The sequence below is a fragment of the Apis laboriosa genome, unplaced genomic scaffold (genome assembly GCF_014066325.1).
Source record: "Apis laboriosa isolate Shangri-la unplaced genomic scaffold, ASM1406632v1 scaffold105_cov147, whole genome shotgun sequence".
Taxonomy (NCBI): domain Eukaryota; kingdom Metazoa; phylum Arthropoda; class Insecta; order Hymenoptera; family Apidae; genus Apis; species Apis laboriosa.
The window spans coordinates 1,200,203-1,226,171 of NW_025220714.1; the positions used below are offsets into that span (position 1 = coordinate 1,200,203).

General features: G+C 27.6%; 1 protein-coding gene and 1 long non-coding RNA gene across 3 annotated transcripts; one reads left to right on the plus strand and one right to left on the minus strand.

The window, feature by feature from the left end:
- Positions 1–567: 567 nt before the first annotated feature.
- On the plus strand, positions 568–25,969 carry LOC122720685 (inositol-trisphosphate 3-kinase homolog). 2 transcript variants are annotated; one of them, XM_043947525.1, is made up of 7 exons: positions 9,843–9,962; positions 10,503–10,589; positions 11,378–12,328; positions 23,844–24,128; positions 24,654–24,862; positions 25,014–25,485; positions 25,658–25,969. In XM_043947525.1, the coding sequence occupies exons 3-7, from the start codon at positions 12,212–12,214 to the stop codon at positions 25,862–25,864; spliced, it is 1,290 nt and encodes a 429-aa protein (XP_043803460.1). In that variant the 5' UTR covers positions 9,843–9,962; positions 10,503–10,589; positions 11,378–12,211; the 3' UTR covers positions 25,865–25,969. The 2 variants fall into 2 exon arrangements, with proteins under 2 accessions (XP_043803467.1, XP_043803460.1); XM_043947532.1 differs by lacking the exons at positions 9,843–9,962; positions 10,503–10,589 and adding an exon at positions 568–913.
- Positions 7,962–10,678, minus strand: LOC122720696. The gene is made up of 4 exons (XR_006347799.1): positions 10,535–10,678; positions 9,679–9,908; positions 9,280–9,428; positions 7,962–9,187 (listed from the first exon to the last, which is right to left on the minus strand). It is a non-coding gene; the product is annotated as an uncharacterized LOC122720696 (long non-coding RNA).

Sequence of the window (25,969 nt, forward strand, 5' to 3'; positions counted from 1 at the left end):
AGAATAACGATCCTCATCTATTATATTGAAGTATAATCTGACTGAATAGAATGCTGATAAGTTGTGAAATAACAGTTGAGAAATATAATTTTTGTTTATTATTTGAAAATTAATATTGCATCAATTTCATGATTATTAACGATAAAATTCTAAGTTTAAATGTTGAAAAATTAATCTCTAATATTAATAAAATATTAATAATATTATGAAAAAATTTTTGAATTTATTGAAAATGCATATTAATTATCCAATAATTTTCTTCTGGAAATTACTGTAAGATTAATTCCACAAATTCATATATAGTTATATCTAAAATGTTTTATTAACTTCGGTTTTATTAATTTATAACTATTCCGTTCATGTAATATCTTCTATCAAAGACATTAAATGAATAAATCTATCATATGGTACTTAAAATAGAGATAAATATATTGTAATAAAAAATTCATATTGATAATTAAAAAATTTTTATCGAATTTTATATTTATATTAAGACAGATGTTCGCTGTCGAAAATATATCTTTGAAATGGATGATAATTCAGAGAAATTCAACAATAGAAAAAGGAAATATCACGCAGGTATGTATTTTGATTGGCATTCGATAAACGATTGATCCTTAACTCTTTAATTGCATATTATTTTCGTAGGTGGATCGAGTTTTATATAATTGTTCTCACTGTGTATTTACGGTTGCAAACAGGAGCGGAGGAGAGGATTTGATGAAAGGTGGTGCTGTCGTGGCGTCCGCGCGCATTGTGTTCAGGTTGGTGCGGCCGGTCACGTGACCGTCAAATGGATTTGCGTCAATGGTGACCTCCGCGTTCGCATATCTCCGCACCCCGCTGTTCCGCATATCCCATGGGCCCCAGCAAGAGACCCGTGGGACCAGCATTCGCCAACACCGGAGATGAGGTAAGAAAGCTTCTTATGACACGCTAAAACTGGAAAGAAGAGCTGGGATCTATAAGAAGAAAAGAAATTTAATCCAGTATGATAGAAAAATTATTCTAAGAAAAATTGAAAGGAATTGCGATGTGAAGAGGTTATAAAAAGCTCTTAACATAAATAATAAACAAAATCGAAAAAAAAAATACAGAAGAAATTACGCAGAACTATAATCATATTTGCCTTGTAATCTTTTTAACATTATTGCTTTCTTATTATTTCGGCCACGCTCGAAAAAGAAATATCATGGTAACATATACACACAGTAATGACGCACGAAATTCGTTCACCAACCAGCGATAAAATCGAGGATACTTGTATCTCCAACGATTTGAATTTATCGAGTTCTTTCTGTTTCTCTCATTTTTCTTCTATGCGAAAACGAAGGTCACGGAATCGCTTCTCTATGCAGTATCGTTAATATCGATTCTCGATGCGATCATCTTGTTTTGTTCCGTGTCATCGACCGCGATCTTCATTGACAATCGAGAAAATCGATGCCATGTCATTGATTTACTCGAGACGGTTTATATCGATTAATATCGAGTCTTTTCTTTTTTCGATACATCGACGATTTATAGTATTTTTCCTTTATTTGATTAATATTTTTGAGCGATCGATTCTCTCAATGCTAAAATGTTGAAAGCGTAAATTATTGAGATAAATAACATTTACACATTATGAAAAAGCAAACAATTTCGAACAAAAAGTGACTTTTTTCTTTTTAAATGTAAAAATTCGTTTAATGAAATCCGGTTATGTGTCTTAACCTCGAGAAAATCAAGATTACATCGAATAGATGCAATATTTTAAAAATAAACGTGATCTAGTTCAATTTTACTATTGGTCACTCTTTAGAAAAAAAAAAAAATTCTCGATCGGAATTAATTTATTATTACAATTCAATGTATGAATAATAATTTCTTTACATAAAATATAAAATATTTATTGTTTTTGTATTTTTTAATTTTTTGTGTGATTTCATCCAATTTTGTGTATTTTTCGCTTATTGATATTAGCTTTCTAAGAAAATTTTTTTATAAAGAAATTGAAAAATTAAATTATATATATCAATATGTATCATTTTATTCTAAAAAGTATGTGTATATATGTATATATGGATTGACATAATAATTGTTGAAAATTATTCATTAATTAATTATATATTCGCAATGGTTTAATGAAAATAATATATCATTCACATTTTAAAACATAAACTAAAAAGTTCTGACAATTAACATTGAAATATATTATTATTTTAATATATTAACATTGAATTGTATAATTTCCTTATATGAATAAGTTATTTATGTTATTTATATAAAACTAATAGTTCTATAAATTTTTTGAAATTTTATCAAGCATCAAATTTTCAATGAAATATTCTTTTATTAAATATTAATATCTTTTGCTAATAATTTTTACAATACAAAAAGAAATTACTAAATACTACAGTTGCAAGTGACTAAATATTTGCAGTAATGTGCTGAATGCGAACACGTTACTTTCTTTGCAAACTTATATTGCTTGCGTCAACAGATAGCAAATATTTCGTTTTGAATATAGACATTCAAGGGAGAACATTTATTTTCTTTTTCACACATTTATTTTCTTTTGCGTTAAAACAAAAAATTTAATAAATTATCATTTAAAAAATTATTATTAGTTATTGTTAAATGTAAAATTAAAAAAAAATTCTTCTTTTTAGATTCTTTTAAATTGCATAATATATCTTTATGGAATTTGTATATATCTACTATGCATATTAATATATGTGTTTATTTATTTTTCTCATTATTTTTATTTAAAAATTGCATTTCACTCTTTCTTTCACGTTTCATTTTCAGATTTTGAAAATGATTTTGTTAAATTTAATTTCCATCTTATAATTCTTTTAAACTTAAGAAATTAATTATCTACGAAATATTTAAATAATTTTAATCAACGATATAACCAATTTATATATTTATATATTTACGTAAAGTCAGTAAGAATTGAAATTATTAAGAATTAGCAGAGAAGTACGTTGATTGGTGATACTTCACATCTCTATTAAGACTTCTACCAATTTAACAAATAAACTGATAATAACTTTGATAATAACTTTAACGTTTGAAAATACGCTTCAATGACACATATTTATGAAACGAATATCACAAAATTTTCAACCACAAATATTTTCAACCGCAAAGTTGATTGATCAAAGTTATCTCTTCCATCGATATGAACATTTAATATTTTGAATAACACATTGCTACATTTACCGTTATGACTTTCCTTAGATTTCATTATCAGATTAATGTACATTATTATTTCCTGTTATTTCGAATCGAGGAAAAAGTTTTCTAGAAATATACACATTATAATTTCTAATAATATTTGTAATTCAAATTATATAAGTATGACGATAATTTAATAATACATATCACACATATTTCATTAACTTTAAGCTCACATAAAATGTATCAACAAGACGTCAATCGACATTACTATAATTGCAAAGGTTGATTCGTATTTTTGTATCGGTTCTGTTCACCACAATGAATAACATTATTTCGTCGTTACGTCAAACGATTCCTTTCCAAAGACGATTAAATCTAAATAATATTAGCTTAGAAAGAAGAAACCTACAAAGAATTGTAGATTAAAATTCCTCAGCTCGATCGCAAGGTTGTTGTTGTTTTTCTTTTCTTTTCTTTTCTTTTCTTTTCTTTTGACACATCACCGAAATAACCGAAGTCGCGCATGCGCTGTGAAAAATCCATGTAACGTTCACGTGGTGGAAGAACATGAGTCACGAAATTTTATTCGACAAGTGGATTTACTAATAGCGTGTATGTAACAGGCTGCGTATCAAAGGGTTAATAAGAGTGGAAGTATCTCAAGGTTGCTCAATCTACTAAAATCTTAGCGCAAATAAAACGAGCACGACTTTACATAATAGATGTTGAGTCCACAATTGGACTTATTTATGGATCCCATTCCCTTTAGCACGAAGTTTCACGTGAAATGCAATGCTTGTTATGATTTTGACTGATATTGTCACATTTGTTCTTATTAAACTCGATTGACAGAGATCGAGAATTGAATTTCAAATAGTTCTTCCTTTCGCTCTATTAATAGAATAATAAATAAAGAACGAATAAGAAAGCATCTTTAAGGTTAACAAGATGCTAATGAGTTTTTCTTCCATAAGAAATAATCGACGCATCCGTCCTTCTCATTAGATAATCAATAGAGTGAATTATGAATCATGAATTAAATAGTTATAAAAAGTGGAATAATAATTTATAATTGTGTAACGATACGATCGCGCGGAGTATAATCGGGTCGCAGTGCAATGGCAACATGAATGAGCTTACGATATTACGAATTTAATTTACGAATGGCAGGAAAAAAAAGAAAAAAAAAAAGGAGAGAAAGAGAGAAAGAGAAAGAAAAAAATCGCGGTCGTGATAATGGGAATGATACGATGCATGGCAAACGTTTGCCTTCCATATATTCTAATTTTAACGGGAAAGAAAAAGAAATAAAATTGCAATTACGTCATGAGACACGATATAATTTATTGATATAATTTTTTGTACATATAATATGATAAGGATTAATGGAAAAAAATTAATTGCACGATAATGACAAAGATGAAATATTAAAATATATATATTTATCATAATTTTTTTTTTTTAAATTTAACATATCAATTTCTTCTTATAATAAAATAATTTCTTATAGAAGAGATCGCAGAGAGATGACCTGTTAGAGAATCACAATGCTCGTAAATTTATTATCTTTCCTGATTTTCCTTCCTTCTTTCTTATCTGAAAATGTACATGACGTCCATCGTAAACGTGGCGTGACACGTAAATAAGATATGTTTATATTTTTTTTAATTACCAATATGTCATCAATTATCAATATTACTTATTATTTAGTGATTTTTTTTTCTTTTTCTCTTTTCTACGATCGATCTATTTTCTCGTCGAAAATTTTTATCGATCTCATTTCGAAATTTGTACGTGATCGTTTTTTTTTTTTTTTTTTTTTTTTTTTTTATTTATTTAAAGCAAAAATATCGATCTATCGACGATCTATTATCGTTTTATCCATTTCATCTGTAACTCGTTTTTCAATCCGTTGCATCTGCGTATATAACGAATATACTCGTCGTGAATTTTTTCAAGTTCAAGTGGCGAGTTATATTATACTTATTATCGCTTTTACGACACAATTTAGGTAAAAAAAAAAAAGCTTTTAAAAAAATAGGATAACACAGTTAATAAGTTAATTATTGCACTTGTTGCATCTAACTTGAAACAATAATGGGTGATAAATTTTTTTTAATTTATCCACACTTTATGCAAATTTACTTATTTTTTTTTTTTATCGATAAGTAAATCAGTCTTTCAATAATTTTAGTGTAATTTATTTTTTTTTACAACGATCTTTTTCTATATTTCTCCTTTTCATTTTCACTCTTCGGCATTTCACCACGATTGTATTAAAAAAAATTTTTTTTTTTTTTATACTTATTTACTTACTAATCTCACATTCGTGTATTGTAATTTATGCGTGTATTTGGATCCGCGCTTTTAAGTACAATTACATAATACGCGTGACGTAAACTGTTAATTTTAAACGCGATGTGACTTGTAAATTTTTGAAAATTTATATGACAAGGGGCGGGCAAAATTTTCGTACGTATCAAATAATGTCGAATAAATTTTTTATGATGATGAAAAAAAAAGGAGCGGGGCGGGAAGAGGGAGAGGAGGGGGGAGGGGAATGCGGGGAAAGAAAAAAATGTTTTAAATAATAAAACATTCGCATTCTTAAAAGTTGAAAAAAAAAAATAAATAACGTATATATTGATTTACAAACAGAAATTCATTAAATATACATTTATTCTTTATTTGAGAAGCTCTAAGAACCATTTATTATCTATTGATCGTATTGTACTTTATTGGCAATAAAGGATTATGCATAATGGCATCCGTTTCTAAACCGCAAATGCAATCACGTGACGAAAACGCATATGCATACATTACTTTTATCAATTAGAAATACATGAAATTGCAAATTAGTTTTTTTTTTTTTTTTTTTTTTTTTTTTTTTTTTTTTTTTTTTTTTTTTAGTGAAATATATGTAAATAAGAGGAGTAAGGAGTTTTTTCTTTTCGCGAGTTTATAGTAATTCCGCATTCGTAATTTATTACTTATTTTTTTTTCTATATAAAAATATAACATTTTTTTTTTTTCCTTTTTATTTAGAGATATTACTATACATTTAAAGTTTACTTTTCACACATTTAACGCAATTAAAATATTTTTTATAGTAATAATGAGTAATAACGAGATCGAAGAATTTTTGTATTTCGTATAAATTCGAAAAATAAAAGTAAAAATTAATCAAATTTCTTTGTTTATTATTATTAACGTTTAACCATAAAGAATAATTTTTAAATCATTTTATCCGTAGAAATATAAAGAAACCGCAAGTTTTTTTTTCATATTGAGGATCAAGAAGAATTCAAAATTATTTAGGGATACAATTGATTCGTTGAAATGATGATAACATTATTATCGCGCGAAATTCAAACAAAGGAACGGAAGAAGGAATTAATCGACGAACAAAAAAAAAAAAAAGAGACCATCGATTTATAATTTATGACAGCTTTTCTTCCTCCGTCTGTGGATCGTTCCCACGGAAGAGTGCCGCCACGGGAACTCGAATGAATAATATTCTTGGTGCAAGATGCTTTGTCAAAAAAAAAAAAAAAGGAATCAAGAGACAGCGTCATCGGGAAACGAAGGTAATGTCTCGCTCTTTTTTACGCAATACAATGAATCATGCTCACGCCACGAATATGCAAAGCATAAAAAAAGGGGGGGGGGGAATCGAATCACGATCATCTACCTTTTGGAAATCGTAATTGAGAGTCGCGATCAAACGTGGGATTGAAAACGGAAATAATAAATGGCGACGTCAAATCAACAAAAAACTGAAAGAATTTGCTCGATAAAGCTTCTTTAATCGGGTAAAAAATAATCTAAATAAACAATTCTCTCGAAGATTTCTTCTCTGTAATATTTTTTCACATTATTGAACGAACGAAAAATCGTTAACGAGAAATTCCAAATTTAATTTATATTATTATATATAAAATAAAAAATTTTAAATTTAATTTAAAAATATTATATATAAAATATTATTATACAATAGGCTCGATCGTTTTCTAATATTTTTTATTTGAACAATAATTCGTAACATTCGTTACTGCACTCATTGTCGAAGCAGTATTATTGATTATCCGCAGGTAATTTTCCATTAACGAAAAGATATGTTTGAAAGAAAATGATAACGTTAACGAGAAATTCCAAATTTAATTTTTATAAAATATTACACAATAGATTCGATCGTTTTCTAATATTTTATTTGAAAAATAATTCGTAACAATGAGTTGCTCGTCGAAGCAGTATTATTGATTATCCGCAGGTAATTTTCCATTAACGAAAAGATATTTGAGAGAAAATGATAACGAAACATCTCTTAAGAATTCATATTATAAATACAAAGTTTATTACGAAATTATCAAGTGAAAATATATAATCCTAAATCGATAAAATCGATTCTCTTATTAAACCCCTCTTAACGAACTTAATGATATTAATTAAGTTAATTCTTGAAATGAGTTTGATCAAAGGATGATCGAAGAGCGAAACGGCATCGTCCTCTTCCTTCTGGACTGTACGTAAATTACTGGGCAACGACAAACATGGCGTGACTAATCGCATTCATCGCGTCTACTCATCGGTGCGCATTGCAAAAGTCCTTTTCCTGTTTGATTATCGGTCGTGCTTCAACATTCATGAGATTATATTGCAAATAGATACAAAACAATTCTCAACAGCGAATGTTTGTGAATAAAGTGAATTAAGTTTAGACTCATAGCATTGAAATATAAAAATTGAAATCAACGAATCAAAATAAAAATATATATATATATATATAAAACGTTCATCGTGTCACAGTTAATAATTTATATTAATAAATTTATTAATAAATGATTTTAATAATAATTATTAATATTTTAATTATTAATCAAATTATTAATAAATTTAGGAGAAGTCACAGTTATAAATTTAGGAGAAATTTAGGTTAGGTGTAACACGTACTTTCTTCACGTGATTTTCACGCAGAAATTCAGTTTTTTATCTCTCTATTTCTTCGTATTTCGTGTTATTTCATAGCAATGGAATTTTTCTTCGTATCTTCAAAACATCTATACGAAATAAAATAGGAGAAAGTAGTTTGTGAAATTTCGAATACACAACATATCTGTATACGTTGGAAAGCTTATTTCTTTTCATTGAGTTTTTTAAACGGGATATCTACGTCATACGACAACATCCGGGCATACGGTCTCGATTATGCGTTCTTGAAAACAAGTTCATGCACATTATTCGTATGAATAATAACGGTAGAAATGTCGTCTGTGTTGAAAAATTAAAATAGATAATGTTAAAACTCTCTTATGCAATTTAGTATACTCATAATAGAATAGGGAATTAACTATTTTTTTTTCCTCTCTTCTTGTGAGAAAACTGCCGGCTATTTTTATTAATTTGAAATATTAACAAACAATGGAGAAGTGCGTGATAATAGGCAAATATTTATTTGTCTATTACATCCTGAAATATCGTTTTATGACGGTTAATTAACATACGACATTGGTATAATTTTAGCATAGAACAAATAATAAAACAATGAATAAATTTCTTGGTGAATTATAGCGATTTGTAAATATCTTTTTGCTTTTTTTATTCTTCTAGGAAATTAAATAAACACACCTGGAATATAAATATACGAGAAGTGAAGTGAAGAACGTATCTCATGCTCCGTGCTATCACGTTTATTCTAAAATGATTTCTTTTAGTGAAGTTCTCACTTTTTCTTCCTTCATGTTCTTTATATCGTTCGAGATAACCGATTCAAATTTTGAAAAGGGTATCGTCAAGAGTGACGTAACTACTAAATTATGACGTCAATCCTTTTTTATCACATTATTATTACCAAATCGACCAGGTTGTATAACACTTTGTACTTTCTTCGCGTGATTTTCACGTGATTTGTCTTTTTCGCGATTACAAAAATGTTTCAGAAATTCAGTTTTTCATCTCTTCGTTTCTTCGTATTTCGTCTTATTTCACAGCAATGGAATTTTTCTTCGTATCTTCAAAACATCTGTATGAAACAAAGTAAGAAAATTAAACGATCGAATGATATTATTATTACTATTATTATTAAATAATTTATAACATTTCTTAAAGTAAAACCTCGATATAGGTCCTTTTTTGTTTATAGGGTAGCAATACACACAAAAGCAACGAGTGATTAACGAGAGTAGTAACAGCTGTATAAACGTGGATGATGCGGAATTGATGCAATCTTTCTTCGGATTTTACCTCAAGGAAACTCCACGCTCCTTCAGAAGAAATAAACATTTTATCTTAGATGAAATATCTTATTACATTTTTGAAATTTAATCAATGAAAAAATTTCTAATTTTAATTTAAATACATTTCTTTTTTTCAATTTTTCAATTATAAGAAAGGAAGGAAATCATTTTTAAAATTTAATCGATGAAAAAATTAAAATTGTTTCAGAAATGTAACAGAGAGAGAAACAGGTCGAGATTTATGTGGGTTATATTCTCTATTAACGAAGAGGCATACCAGGAATTTCTTTCTACGTTCTTTCCGTTTTCGAAGTCCCACGATGAATCTGAATAACTGTCGCACGCCACCGACTTTCACCTCGGCAAGATTTTTACGTCAGCAGAAACGTCTCTTTAAGCCGAGCGGAGTAGAGTAGAACGGTGTAAAATTAAATTGTCGAGAAGCGCCCCGAGTGACAGATCATAACCATAATGATTATAAAAAAACTAACCAAAATGAAACTTTATCTACAACAGACGCGTTTAAATTAATCTTTATTTTTGGCACCAATGAACTTTAAAGTAAATTTTACGATTACATTTAAAATAATTAATATACGTATGCATGTAAAAAACATATTGAAATTCATATGGTAGATAAGATGAATTTTTATCATGCTGCGAGGAAACTTGTGATAATATGAATGATTTGTTTCCTTTGATATCTTGAGGCAAAGATGAATCGAGTTAAGAATGATCGAAAATTAAAAAGTAGAGCAATGTGTGTTTTAAAAATTTTTTAATAATGGCAACACGTCGCAAAACATTCGTTGCAAACTGTTGAATGATTCATAAATCCTTTCCTTCGATCCTAGACCTTGAATAAACTAAAGAGAAACATGCATAACTAAGATATTAAATCTAAAGATTACAAGAAATTCTGTGTAAAGTACCGTTTCTTATTCCTTGTATATAGTTATCTTTAATGGTTATCTTTTCTGTATATATAGTAATCTTGTTATAATACATTGTGAAAGATAAATCATTGTTTGTTTCATTGTGGAATGGACAATGATATATATTTCTAGTTAAATTAATATTTCTAATGAAATACCGTTTCAGGAAATTGATATGGACAAAAAGATGATGATTACTTAGCACAACGCAATAAGTGCCGTTATCTCTTGATTTATTTACAACCTTGTCACTGTAAGTGGCACCATTGAACTTTTATAAATAATACAAAGTTTAAACTTCTTAACCACTTCTTATCCAACTTCTTATCTAAAAAAAAAATTTTTATTTTAATTTTATTTTAAAATGAATTATTTGATATTTGTCAATATAAATCATACTTACTTACATTTTTAAATTGCTAAGTAATATGTAATTAATTTTATTAAATTTTTAATAAAATTTTAATTCAAGGATGTGTTATGGCTAACAAAAGTAATTTTTTTTTAATGCAAATTTTTCATATATTTTATGTTAATTTTGAATTTTAAAATATTTATTCAATCATTCTGACAGTTGACAAAAATTTTATTCGTGAAACGATTAACGAGGAGGAAAAAATTAATATGAATGATAATTACGGTGCAATTTAACACGAAAGATAAGAATATTATTGTTATCGCTCAAACAGATTAAAAATTAATTTTCCCATTGAGAAAAAATAATTCTTTGATGAATAAATATTATTGATTGAATAATTATTATTGAATAAATTCAATAATTTCATTGATTTAAATAATAAATACTTTTATTATTATAAATTTTATTTCTTAATGCCAAATCGAATAACTTCTATCAGGAATTCATTTTTCCATTTAAAAATCATAGATAATAAAAAGAATTAATGTAAATTTCTACTTCTAAAAATTTTAATTATTCAGATTTTAATGAAACATTCTAAAGTACATTATATGATAATTTTCGAATAATCCTGTAAAAAGGGGTTATGACCCGAATAATGGCCCTATCCATTCTGGTTTCAGAGTATACTATACATGTAACAACTGCACGAACGAGAATCGGACGTCGACACGACATGGAGGGGGAGCGTTCAGACGATAAAACTACATGTAACTCTCTCCGCTGCTCAGTATGCATTGAGAAAGCGAGAAGTGGCAGGTAATCGTTGTTTTATTTCTTGCATTTTCATATTCACGCGGAAACGAAAAAACGATTATTAATTCGTTGACAAAAACTCAATCCTACCAATCAGAATCAACGTCTTATAATTTCCTTTGTGGGGTAGTTAGTCTCTATAGCGCATGCGCAATATCGACGGTTTCACACGCTTCTTCAATCGCGTTTCGAAGCTATCGAAGTTTTCACTGTGAAGTTTTTCTACAGATACAAATTGATCTAATTGAATAATATTGTCCGAATATTCAGTGCTTCGTTATTTCTATTGATAAGACATGCGATCTGGATGAAAGTAACATAAAATTCAAAAAATCGAATTTATACTTTCAAAGATAGCTTCCAATCGAAAATACCACGTGAAATAGCATCAGTTTATGTTGATGTGAAAGAATATTCGAAAACGGCGTCTCTGAATATTCGAGTAATAAAAGAAAAGAATAATAATAAGAAATTTATTCAAGTGGGAGAGAATTAGTTTGGAAATCATCGTTAAAGATTATGATAAAATGAGTATCGGAAGCCACGCCTAAGATGAACTCGTGAGCGTCGATTGAGGTTAGCTTACTTTTAAATGAACATCGAGATTTAAGTGCGTCCCTCCGTTCATAGCGAGTGACGATTTTATTTGTATACATTGTGCGTACGTGTTCCGGAGGAGTGCCAGCTCGAAGAGAGGAATAATGTCAAGCAGTGTTTGCCACGCGCCTTTACCAGCACGAATGGAAGCATTCACCACGAGACTCTGTCTCCGTGCTGCTGATCAGTATGAGCGGCTTCTGCAAGCTCACTTCAACAAGGTACGTGTGTCAAAAATTATATTCTTGTTGATTATTTTAATCTATTAATTCAAGATGCGAACACGTTAGAAATAGAAATTCACTCGAAATACGAGAAACTTCGATGATGCGTAAACTGCAGTAGAATATTTATATAGATATACGGTCCTTCGACTATTTATAACATTATCTTTAACAGATAATAAAATAATTTTGTTGTAAATATTTCGTATTTATTGTATTGTTGAATTTGATTATATGCAGAGCTTTGTAATAATCTTTAAATATTTAAAATGGTTCTAAAATTATTTAAACGGTGCAACAATAAAAAAAATGTACAAATAAAGCGAATAGACATAAAATAGATAGAATTTAATTAAAGATAGATTTTATTAAAAATAATCAATTGCAAAAAAAAATATCTCATTTTTAATGTATTATATTACTATTACTTTTCTTAAATATTTTTTCTCTCATTTTATTATAGAACATTAAATTGAGAAATATTATTTAACGTGTATTCTAGTTTTAAATTTGCAAAATGTTATTCATTTCTTTAACATATCATTTACTACTCTACACGTGTTGTATGACACAAGAGACACTTATGCATGCATAATTTACAAATGATAATAGTCAAGTTCAGTATTCATTTATGTTTTTTTAATCATTTGTATATTTATCGATTAGAGCCATTTTTAAAAATCAAGAAGAAAAAAATAAAGCAGTCATGAATTAAAAGCATCAATAATTGAAAAAATTTGTTCCAAATAAAGATCATTGAGCTCTATTATAGGATGTAGTTTCAACGATGTTAATCATTGTGGAAATCATTGTTTCTTGATATATATTTAATACGTATGCATACGGAGGACGCCGTTAACGGTAACATCGTTCCATTTTTCGATTTGCCGTTATTTTTCCTTTCACGGTATTTGTTTCGTACATCAATTGTCTGTGTATTGTAGATACAATTTACAACGTTTAAGTTAATTCATTTTATATTTTATTTAAAACGTAAAATTAAATAATTTTGACCAAAAATTATTTTGAATTAAATACGTTATAACGTTTACTCGAGAAATATTTATTCCCTCTAATGCACCTGTTAAACGTATGTCTGGGCAAATAAATTATACTTTTGCTAAGAATAAAATTAGGCTGTGAACCGGTCTTGTATTTTTAGTCTGCTACTCTTTCGCACAACTCCAAATTAAAATCCCATAACTAATTTAAAACGTTCGACGTTTTAGGTTAGGTGAAGCGTTTAAAAAAATCTACTTTTATTAAAATCTATCTTCACCCGTTAGTTATATACTCGACTTTAAAATATCGTCGTTCGATTATTATTCGAAATATCGCTTCGAAATATCGCTTTATAACCTTTAAATGTACGTATTTAATGTAAATAATATCGATTGAATTTGATATATCTCGACTCGACTCGGAGAAATATTTTAATCAAAAAAAGATCGAATTTGACTTTCGAAACACTTTTGAACACAGACTCGACCTTCGACCTTCGACGAAAGCAGATGATGAATAAATTCAAGGCGGTGCTCGATGACAAATTCAAGGATCCCTTTATATCTGGAACAGGGAACATGTTAAATCATCGAGTTCGTGCAACTTATTTGACGATGTATTAAGTCGAAAAAGAAAGGATAAAAGTATCGAATTCATAAATTATCAGCTCAAATGTGGGAATAATGTAATTCAATGAAATGTTACTTGTTACTCGTTTCGCCTGTCCTGTTGAAATAAATCATCGACAAATTTCAATTAAACTTGCTCTTGTTTACTTATTGCATAGCTGGGATATATAGATCCATGCTTAATATTTTCATATTAAATTTTGAATCATGACATAATCGAAAATTTAATGCAATATTTTTTTTTATTTTAATCTGATTATTTTTGTAATAAGTTTGAAAATGAAATAATGATAAATATTCGTGACTATTAAAATTCTAATCTGAAATTTCTATTCATTGTTAAATTGAAAATTATAATTGCTTGTTATAAATTGAAAGAGAATAATGGAATATTTGAACATACAGTAGAGACATTGTATACACTATGCAATTTCGAGAAGGTATGCTACGTGATCCATTTCATGGACCAAATACATACCTCGTTCCGATAACGCATGTATAAAATGATGTTTATAAAATATGAAAATATGCGGTGGAGAGCAATTAATTACTCGTTGAATATAAAGTACTTCAAATAATTATCAAATTATCTGTGTGAAAACGTATAAATGTAAATTATTTGATAAATACTATTTGATTTCTACATAAAAGTTTTATACCAACTTGAAAAGTCACGTACTCGAATGATTTTACGAAATAGCAAAAAAGAAATACAACGCATGCTCGTTCCATTGTATATATGGCATATCTCTAATTGTAACGATAATAATAAGTAATAAATTTGAACAGATAGGAGAGAAATTTAAATTAAAAAGAAAAAAAATAATTTCTATCCACTCGATCCAAATTTTTATTATTTTTATATATTTTATATTTTTAAATATTTTTCTTTAATTTATTTTTAATTTATTTTTAAATATTCATAAAAGGATACGATTCAAAGAATTTTTTTCAATCGTTACAAACAACAAAAATTCTTCAAAATTCATTAACTTTATTTAAAATTATAAACCCGATTTTCTAGTAGTCGCATTAGCTTAGTAGCCGACGTTAAAACGTATTCGTGCCTCGTATACACGTGAATATGGTATAAAATAATTCCTATGACGTGAAAGATACGCTTCGTGTAACCTAGTGTCACAGGAAATAGAACAAAGTGCATATCTGCAGAATGATTTAAATGTAATAATAAAAAAAAAAAAAAAAANAAAAAAAAAAAAAAAAAAAAAAAAAAAAAATAAGAACAAGTTTTAATAGCGTAACAACATGTGATCGAATTTAGCACGATATTTGATACTGAACAGCTTCTAAAATCCAAGAAAATTTAATTAAATTTTCGATCACAAACACTCATCGATATAATCGATCGATCAAAATTTATGTATACAGTCAGATCATTTTATATACAGTTTACTCGATTATCTCAATATAGAACGTTCCAAAGGAAGATGTTATCCCTCGTAACAAATTGAGAATTGTTATTCTATCCTTGATATAAGCCAATTTAGAATCGATAAAGGAAAAATTTTTTAAAAACAGGAAAAATGCAAGCAATCTTTCTCTTTCTTGAAAAATAATAAATTGCACAAAGCAGTTGTAATGTTTCACGACTGATTGTATTTTTCAAGTATTTTCGTTCCGTGGTTTTTTTCCACGGATGCAATTTTTAATCGATGAGATTTCCAGTTGATCGATAAGATTTTTTTTTTTTTTGCCAATTTTTCGTGAATTTCGTTACGACAAAAGATAGATAAGAATATGATACTTCAAATTCGAAGATATATAAATTTCATTATATATATCAAGATTAAATTCTAATTTCTCTTTAATCCCTTTAATCTGAAGTTCAATGAAAAGTAAATGTCGAGAGACTGTCAAAAAGAGATTTTATTATCTTTATTTATTATTATTAAGTCGAATTCTGGCATCTTTTCTTATCCTTTACGCTGTTAAATCGATAAGTTTCGCGTGATACGAACGTGAATACGCCACTAAGAAATCAAGGTGCATACTTTTGCTACGTAATAGACGACGTCAATCAAAGAGAATGTAGTAATTCTAATAACTATATGAAATACGAGACACGGCTTCGCTTTAGCTATTTTTGCGTGTTATTCCTAACAACTAATTAACAGTTTATTCCTAATAAAATTGTAATATAAAAATCCATTCTGATGTTTCTCTCGATAAGAATTTTCGGATTTTGTAATGGATACTATAACCACATAATAGATGTATAATAATCAAATCAGAACAAGTTTGCCAAGAATAACCGAATCCATTCGATATCTGTCTATTTAATGGGTTGTTAAATTTTCGTTTGTTATTATTCCATAGATATAAATTACCTCAAACGTGATCACGAAGTTATAATATTTTATGAGAAAATAATATTTCCTTAGTTTTCGTAGCATAAATATTTCTTTTTTTTTTATTAAATCGATCAATCGATCTCTTTAAAGAGGCGTCCCGACACAAAGATTGAGAAGTAGCTGGAGGCATACTGTGACACAGTTTTTTGACGCATGCACGGTCGATGGAATGGAATTGATTAAAGTTAGAAATATCGAGAACGAAATTAAAGAAAAATTTGCTTTGCCAATTTTTATTCGCGTTTTATTCGCGACGTGCTAATTACATTGATTAAAATATTTAACCCTTTGCACTCCAGGCCTGTTTCGCTCGGTCGAACCAGCAACTCCAGACATGCGCATTCGGTGGTCTCATAAGATAAGATTACATCTCATAAGATTATACGTAAAGAGCTTAGGAAGCTATATTTAGGAAGCGATATTCTAAAAAAATCAAACGTAAATAAATATTGTCGCCGTTCAAGTCGCCGCAACAATCCCAGTGGTGCCGGAGAGTCACCGCTGGAGTTACGGCGTTAACTCGAGTGTATATATATAATATATATATTATAATAATACTATATATAATATTATATATAATATATATATATATTAATATTATAGTATATATAATATTATATAAATAATTATATATATATAATTATATATTATATATATAATTACTATAATATATTATAATAATATTTACCGCATCAATCCAAATGGTGCCGGAAAGTCAGCGTTGGAGAGCAAGTACCGTTAATATTATTATAATATATATATATATATATATATATATACTATATAGAGTGGTGACTATAGAGTGGTATATACTATATAATATATAGAGAGTCACCGTTGGAGAGCAAAAGGTTAATAATCAGGTATCGTCCTTTGCAAGCATTTTAAGCGATGCGTATAGATGTCTCTAGACGTATTATTTAAAAACTTGGTGCTCCATCTAGCGAAAGAAAGAAAATGGAATGGCAACGAGTGATCAAGTCGAGAAACGTTTTCTTTCACTCGATTTTTAAAATGAGTAAACAAAAAGAGAAGGAGCAATGATCGAGATGAAAAAAAATTAAAAGTCTCTCAGTGCGCGCATGATATTATGAGGATGATCGATACGAGAGATCTTGCTACTTGATTTTTTTTCCTGAAATTATTTATGTTAATCGAGTCATTAATTAGATACATATATATATATATATATAGGCACACGTAGATCGTGTCGTTATATTTTTAGCACGACCTTTGTGAATTTAACATTATTTTGTATTTATAAACAACCGTAAATAATAATGATGATTCATTTTGAAATTCGTGTAGAATCTTTTAATGAATTGCAAAACTGTGAAACTGTGAATGATGGAGGAAGAAAAATAGGAAATAAGTTAAGAAATTAAATACTATTAATTAATGCTATCAAGATGTGATTTTTATGGGTGATTTATTATACGTATACTTTTAATAACGGGTCAAAGTTTCAACAAATTAAATTATTAATTGGTTAATATTTAATTTTTTTCTTCTCCTTATAATCGACTCGTTTGTGTATATATCTTTTTCCTTTATTAATTATCCAACAAAACATCGTATTAACCGCTTAATTAATCTCTTCGAGTTGAACGTTGGGATCTTTCGAGAGAGGAAAAAAAAAATAAGAAAATCAATTTATTCGACGAGATTAATCTCAGATAGATAATGATTTTATCGATAAACAATTATTGCTCTCGAATCGATTATGTAATAATATATATTTAAAATTAATGAAAGATATAAACGCAATGAGGAAGATCGTACAATTTTTATTTACGATTTTAAAGTTTTTTTTTTTTTTTTTAAATAACACGGAAAGATCACGTAGAAATGAATTTTGAAATATAATGTTATAAATGGGAAGTTAAAAAAAAAATAAACAAGTTAACGGTTCGCGTGTGTACAACTGGTACGATTGAAAGGTATAAACACGTGATCGAATAGCTTTCTATCGACACGATAGAACATATATATAAAATCATGCTTAATTTATAAATTGTTTTTTTCCTGTAGGGTCAGGTTTGTGGGGGATCATTGATCGACATTTTAGAGCCCTCATTTGTTTAAACTATATGCACAAGTGTATATATATATACATATATACATATATATATACATATACATACATATATATATATACATATATATATATATTTACATGTGCATTATGTCATTGACGTCGTTCTGGTATTTAATTTCCGTGTCATTTTAATGGAGAAACTGACTTTCTGGCTTTTCTTTACATTTCTTATTCTCACGACATAATTTTTTGTTCTTTTCTTTTTTTTTTTTTCGTTTAGTCCCTTTTTTTTTATCTTGCATTTCTGTTTTCTTTTCTCTCTTTTTTTAAAAAACGGAAATAATTATCTCTTCATTCGTTCGATTTTTTTTAATAAACTATTTTTTTTAATAAAGATACTTGAATAATACTTGATATTTCGAAACACTATGAATATTATTTTAAATTTTTGTTACGCTAAAAAAAAATCTATAACTGTTATCTCGCTCTCTCGATTAAGTCGATAAAAAAGGAAGGGGGGGGGGGAGGGGAGGGGAAGAGAAGATTATAAATATTTAAAGAAAGAACATTTCAAGAAAAAACATTATAAATGCGTCACGGAAGAATTTCAATTTCAAGTGTAATAAATAGTCAATTACATCATTGGGAAAATCTTGTTGTACGAACGAGGCTTGAAGAAAAAAAATAACGAAATAATTAAATATCAATCGATTTCACTTGTGAAAAAAGGAACATTAATCTTTGTACAATCGTAATATAAAAAAAAAAAAAAAAAAAAGAAGAAGAAGAAGAAGAAGAAAGAAATAAAGAACTACCTTCCATTATGTAACAACAATTCGCCTTATTTTTTGCAAAATGGAGCCACGGTCGCACTTTTTATCAAATCGTTTTCGTTCGCGCATTGACGCACTCGTACTCTCGAGGTCATTGTCGTTGCTGACTGGAATTTAGTTTGGGTCAAAATTTCGTCGTTTTATCGAGGACAAATTTTTTTTTCGTACGCAACTTTTTTTTTTTCTTTTTTTTTTTTTTTTTTGCATCACGTTTGACAATTCGTTCGTCGAACCTGTTATAATAATTAATTTGACTTGTTGAAAAAGGACGTCTATTTATATTGTCGATAACGTATTAAAAAAATGAGGAAATCTTGTTCGCACACTTAATTCTTGTTACACGTGTAAAAGTCTATATTTGACGGCATTTAATATGAATTGCTTACAAAGTTTAATCAAACTACTCTGCATTATTGAATTTGTTAAATTTATATTTGACGAAATGTTGTATCGTTAAGTTGATTTTTTTTTTAAATTATTTGCAGAAGTATCAAGTATTTTTTTTTTTTTAAGTATTTAAGTATTTAAGTATTAATGTTATAAAAAAAAAATCGATCGTCTTCGAGGATAAAAAGGAATGATTTGTTTGAAAAAAATTTAATAATATTCGAACTTTATAAATATTCAGAGACGATTAGAAGATTTATCAAAGATGAACTGCCAATTACGAGCGTACATTATTTCTCTTGAAAATTTGTATAATCAGGTATAATTCGGAGTGAATCTGCTTTTATCCCATGATTCTCGTCGCTAAACGTTAAAATTGGAACGGTGCTAGATTGAAACTTATCTGCAACAATGCAATCTGAATACACCAGTGACGTCAATGCTCCGTAAAACACGACTCTACTTACAAAACAAGTTACAAGCTTCTTTTTCCTCGTTTTTGCGACTATGCTTCCGAAGGCTAAGACGTAGGCGCGTAATTTATTGTTCGACACATTTGTCAAAATAGAGAGAAATTCGTTCCTTTTCGATCACTTTTTTTCATCTCGAACAAAAAAAAAAAAATTATAAGGAACGAAATTTATATTAATTGAAATCGAAGTATCAAAGATGATATCAAAAAATTTTAGGGTTAAAATAATTTTTTTTTATATCTGATAATATTTGAAAATTTTTTAAATAATTCGAATATTTATATATTGGAATCGAAGTATCAAAGATAATAAGGAAATTTTAGGGTTAAAATGATTTTTTTTTATATCTGATAATATTTGAAAATTTTTTAAATAATTCGAATATTATCGATATTTAAAAAAAAAAATTATAAGGAACGAAATTTATATTAATTGAAATCGAAGTATCAAAGATAATAAGGAAATTTTAGGATTAAAATGATTTTTTTTTATATCTGATAATATTTGAAAATTTTTTAAATAATTCGAATATTATTGATATCGATGTTTAAAAAAAAAAAATTATAAGGAACGAAATTTATATTAATTGAAATCGAAGTATCAAAGATAATAAGGAAATTTTAGGGTTAAAATGATTTTTTTTTATATCTGATAATATTTGAAAAATTTTTAAATAATTCGAATATTGTTGATATCGATGTTTAAAAAAAAAACAAAAAAAATTATAAGGAACGAAATTTATATTAATTGAAATCGAAGTATCAAAGATAATAAGATAATTTTAGGAATAAAATAATTTTTTTTTAGGATTAAAATGATTTTTTTCTGATAATATTTGAAAATTTTTTAAATAATTATTGATATCAATGTTTAAAAATATTCCATCTAATTATTGCTCTAATAACACCAATAATCGATAGTTCGCGTAGAACCTTTTTAAAAATTTAGAATAAATTATTGACCCAATTACCCGTTCCTCCGACTCGTTAAATTAAAATTATCATTGGTAAATTATCATTTAAAATTAGCATACCCGTATATTTCAATTTCGAATACAATTTGTTCTTTTTACGACGACCATTCGTTTCTTCCATTTCAACGCGAATGTATAAATTAATCGCAATGATTTAAAATGAAAAAAAAAAAGAAAAAAAGAAACGAATGGTAAAACGGTGGAATTTTGAGGATAATCAATTGATCTCTCTGTAACGCGCAACTTTCGATCTTTCCCTTTGATTAAAAAAAAAAAAAACGTTCCTCCAGAGGTGTTTTACCTGTTATGTGCCGACATTTGCATCGAAGACAGCTCGTTATACATTCCTCACATATTTTATCCGAAGCGTGCCGTGATTATCAGCATTGGATCGATCGCGATCGTACATCGAATATAAATAGTCACCTGTGCCCGTAAACGTATCGTGAACTCTTCTATCGGCTCTCTCTGAGGACACCACGATCGAACGATCGTACGATCTTTTTGTACCCGGTGATATTTATATATATACGTTTATCGAAACTCGTGGGTTTTGTAAGAATGAAAATTGATTGAAATGCGAAAAAGTGTAATGAAAAAACTGTTGAAATGTTCCGTTTCGACATTCGGTATTAAATTATTCGGCAGAATAGAAAAAATAATTTTTTTTAATTTGAAAAATATCGGAAAAAGGATTCCGAAAAAGAACGCAAAAAAAAAAAGAAAAAAAAAAAAATTAAGAATGGTATATCATAGTTATTTATAAATATACATACATATTATCGATCGAACGTTAAAAAGAATATAAAATATCTTGAAATAGTGTTCCACAAGAAAACATTTTTGTAAAAAAATTTTTCTTAAAAACACTTTTATTCGAGAAAATAAAATTATAAGATATAATAATGCACATCACAAAAAAAAACCATCACATATATGGAATTCGTATATCTATTTACATTAAAATAATTGAAATGTTTTTTATGCTATTTTTCAATAGTAAATATTGGTCGTTGCACAACTATTTTACGTATTATTTTTTTTCCTTATATTGTTGCAAGATATTTTCTTCGAAATGTAGGATGTTATTAAATATTACAAATTTATAAAAAAAATATTTTAAAATACATTACATTTATATAAATAATCTATCATATACTTTTTATATTTTTTGATACAATTTGATAATAATTCTTGTAACACAAATAAAATTTGATCTTCTCTGATTTCTATGTATAGTACAATACGATACAATAGTCTATATTGTAGTAAAATGATCAAGATTTTTTTTCTTTACTCAATTAATAAAAAAAAAAAAAACTTGCACATTTATGAAACTAAGAAGTTTATATGCAATAACAGCTAAAATATAAATTCATATTGTATCGATATAAAATAAATGATTAATTTGATGTATCATCAACATATATTGCTAATGCGATGTGAAATCACGTGCCGAGAAATTGCGAAGCATGATTTCGCGAGTCCTCACGTTCGAACCTTGTCGGTTAAATTAAAATGAATGGCGTATCACGAAATCGAATATCACGATAAATTACCGGCTCGAACTATACTCTTCTTGGTATTAACAATGTGTTTTTCTAAATCCGAATTAAAAATCTGATATGAAATCATTAATGTTTTTTTTAATTAAAGAAAAATTATCAACATCTTGAATGGATTCTTGTAATTCTTATTATTTAATCGTTATACGATATTGTTTAGTTCGATAATTGATCTCTGTGGTAATGAATAAAGATCAAAAGTTCAGCTGTCATAGCATAACCTAAAATAACTTCGTCAAGATATCTTGCTTGGCAAAAAAATAAATGATTCTGATAAATTTCTAATTTTTTAATAACGCATCATCGAATACAAATTATTCGAAAAATTTTAAGAAATTGTATCGTTCCCAAAATAAAAAATTCATTCTATTTAACTATATATTTGCTTCAAATTTACAATCTGCGCACATTGTACACCTTTCGTGTTCATCGTCTCAATTTATGCACAATTATACGAACGTTCCATTGGGCGACAACCATTCAACTGTTGCCAATTGTAATTGACTTGATACTTTGTTCAAGAAACACACGTGACTCATTATAATCGGATTAAGGATCACGACCACAATGCACCAATTAGCACGAGCCGCTCGCGATTCACTAAACTTAATTAAATTACTCTTGCCGACGGATTTCGATTTGTTGCATACCGTAGACCACGTGCATGCGCAAGCATTACGTTTATAAAACATCTTCCTTATTTGCAAATTGCAAAATAATTTGATATATTTTTCGTTGCATAAATAATTTACTTTCTTAATCTTATTTTATATAAAGGAAATGTATAAAGGAAAAATAATCGGCTAATATCATTTATCTTTAAAAAACTTTTTTTGTTTAATTTTCATTAAAAAGAATGCATATATTTTTGTTTATTCTTATTAACATTTAATACAAATACAAATAATACAAATAAACTTAATAAAATAACTTTTAAATAATTTTATATAACTATCAATTATATTTATTATTTGATATTTAATATAATTCATAAATAAATATTTACTTTTATTTTTTTTTCATTTTAAAATTTTTATTCTATTTGGAAATGGTAAAAAAAAAACATTATATAATTGTTACATATGTTTTACAAATGAAATATTTATTTTTCTCTTCATCAATTCAAATTGTTAAAAAAATAAACGATGAATCGATTTCTTTTATTTCTTTATCACGTAGCAATATTAATTAAGGATCACATCGATTGGATTAAATTCTTAGTAGATTTTTTTGGTTACAGGCCTCGAGTAAGGAGCAAACAAGACTGAATCATAACTCGAACCATAAAGAGCATCGAAAGCAAAAAGATGCTTCATCAAGCAGTACCTATAGCGCCTTCCGTCAATGGCGAAGGGGCACATCTATGGGTTCGAATCGGTCTAATAGTGTCGGCTCTAGCTCTACCGGGGCCCTTACCAAATTATCTAATGACCCAACCACGATACAAAAAATGGAACAATTCCCACTGGTCCTTTCCGATACCACTATGCCAGAAGAGGATCTATCGTTGAAATTTTTAGCATTGGTATAGATCTTTTCTTCTCTTGATTTCTGCAATATTATTATTTATTATTAATATAAAAAGTTTTATTTTATAAATTTTTTATAAAGTTTGAATAGAAATTTAAATTATATGATTATAAATATATTTTAAATTATAATTTTTATAATAAATATTAAAAATGAATGATATCGATATTAAAAAAAATATATTTTATTTTTTTAATAGATAATTAATTGTATAGTTTATGCGAATAATAATGAAGATGAAATCATAAAATTTTTTAATTTATAAAAATAGAATTAAACTCGAATTTTTGGACATTGTATATTTGAAAAGAAAAAAAGAAAATATTAAAAAGAAGAAATATATATTTATAGATTTTATTAATTTTTATAATTGTAATTCAAACATTTCTATTTTTATTTTTTAAATATGTGATTTTGATATCTTCAACTTTAATTAACTTCAATTTTGATTATTTTGAAATTCACAATTATATATGAAATGAAGAAATCAAAGTTTATTTCCTATTTCTTTTTCTTGCAGAATGCTTTGGATTTAACAGCACCGGCCAGTGACGTATTATTAAAAAATAGATTAAAATCTTGGTTTCAATTATCTGGGCATCCGGATGGCTTTGCTCCCGCTGGACCTGGAACAGTTTGGAAAAGAAAAACAGGAGGAGCAGAAAATACGGAAAGAATGGTTTACGAAGCTCTTAGCAAAGATAAAGAATTGCGAGATTGTATACCAAGGTAAATAAATAATTTATTTTTAAATAAATATTTTTTTAGTATTTCGTAATTATTTAAACATTTTTAATTTTAAATATTTTTTTAATTTTAAAAAATTTCGAAGAATTATATTTATCTTTTCAATTTGAAATTTTTTTATTTTTATATTTAGATACTATAGAGAAGTGGAATATAAAGGTGATACTTTCATCGAGCTACAGGATTTATTGTTCGGTTTCAATGATCCGCATGTAATGGACATTAAAATGGGCACGAGAACATTCCTGGAATCCGAAGTGTCGAAGACAACAGCTAGACCGGATCTATATCAGAAGATGATCGCTGTTGATCCGAATGCGCCGACCATGCAGGAACATGAGCAACGTGCCGTGACTAAATTGCGATACATGCAGTTCCGTGAGCAACAGAGCTCAACCTGTAGCCACGGATTTAGAATCGAAGCTATGAAATTACCTGGTGGCCCACCCATCACTGATCTAAAAAAAGTAAAGTCACATCAAGAAGTGCTCGACACTATGAAGCTATTTCTTGGAACATGTAAGATTACGCGTGAAAAATTACTTGCACGCCTGAAGAATTTACGTTCAAAGATTGAAATATCTGAATATTTCAAAACTCACGAGGTATATACTACTTTTCATTTAAGCAATATAATATCGTTTAAAAGCAATTGCTCAAAAGAATTTTATATTAATAAAAAATATAAAAAATATTTAAAAAGGATATAAATCTCATTTATAAGAGAAAGCAAATATAATTGAAAAAATATAATATATAATGTTATTTATTTTTCAGATAATTGGTAGTAGTATTTTCATGATTTACGATAATGATAAAGTTGGCGTTTGGTTGATCGATTTCGCTAAAACACGAGAATTACCGAATGGACATCGGCTGACACATAGAAAACCATGGGAACAAGGGAATCACGAAGAAGGTTTTTTATTTGGTCTTGACAATCTTATCTCTACAATTGAAGAAGTAAATCTTTTAAATGCGTAGTTTCCATGCAAAAATTACATTATTCATTAGGAAATTAAGTTATATAAATATTATATGGTCTCGTTTTAAAATAACATTTATTAATTATTTTTATTTATATTGATA

Bases quoted from the DNA above. Each gene is read 5' to 3' on its own strand.
- LOC122720685 (XM_043947532.1), top strand. From the start codon at position 12,212: ATGTCAAGCAGTGTTTGCCACGCGCCTTTACCAGCACGAATGGAAGCA. The intron at 12,329-23,843 runs GTACGTGTGTCA...TTTTGGTTACAG, and splicing joins TGCAAGCTCACTTCAACAAG to GCCTCGAGTAAGGAGCAAAC. The intron at 25,486-25,657 runs GTATATACTACT...TTTATTTTTCAG, and splicing joins AATATTTCAAAACTCACGAG to ATAATTGGTAGTAGTATTTT.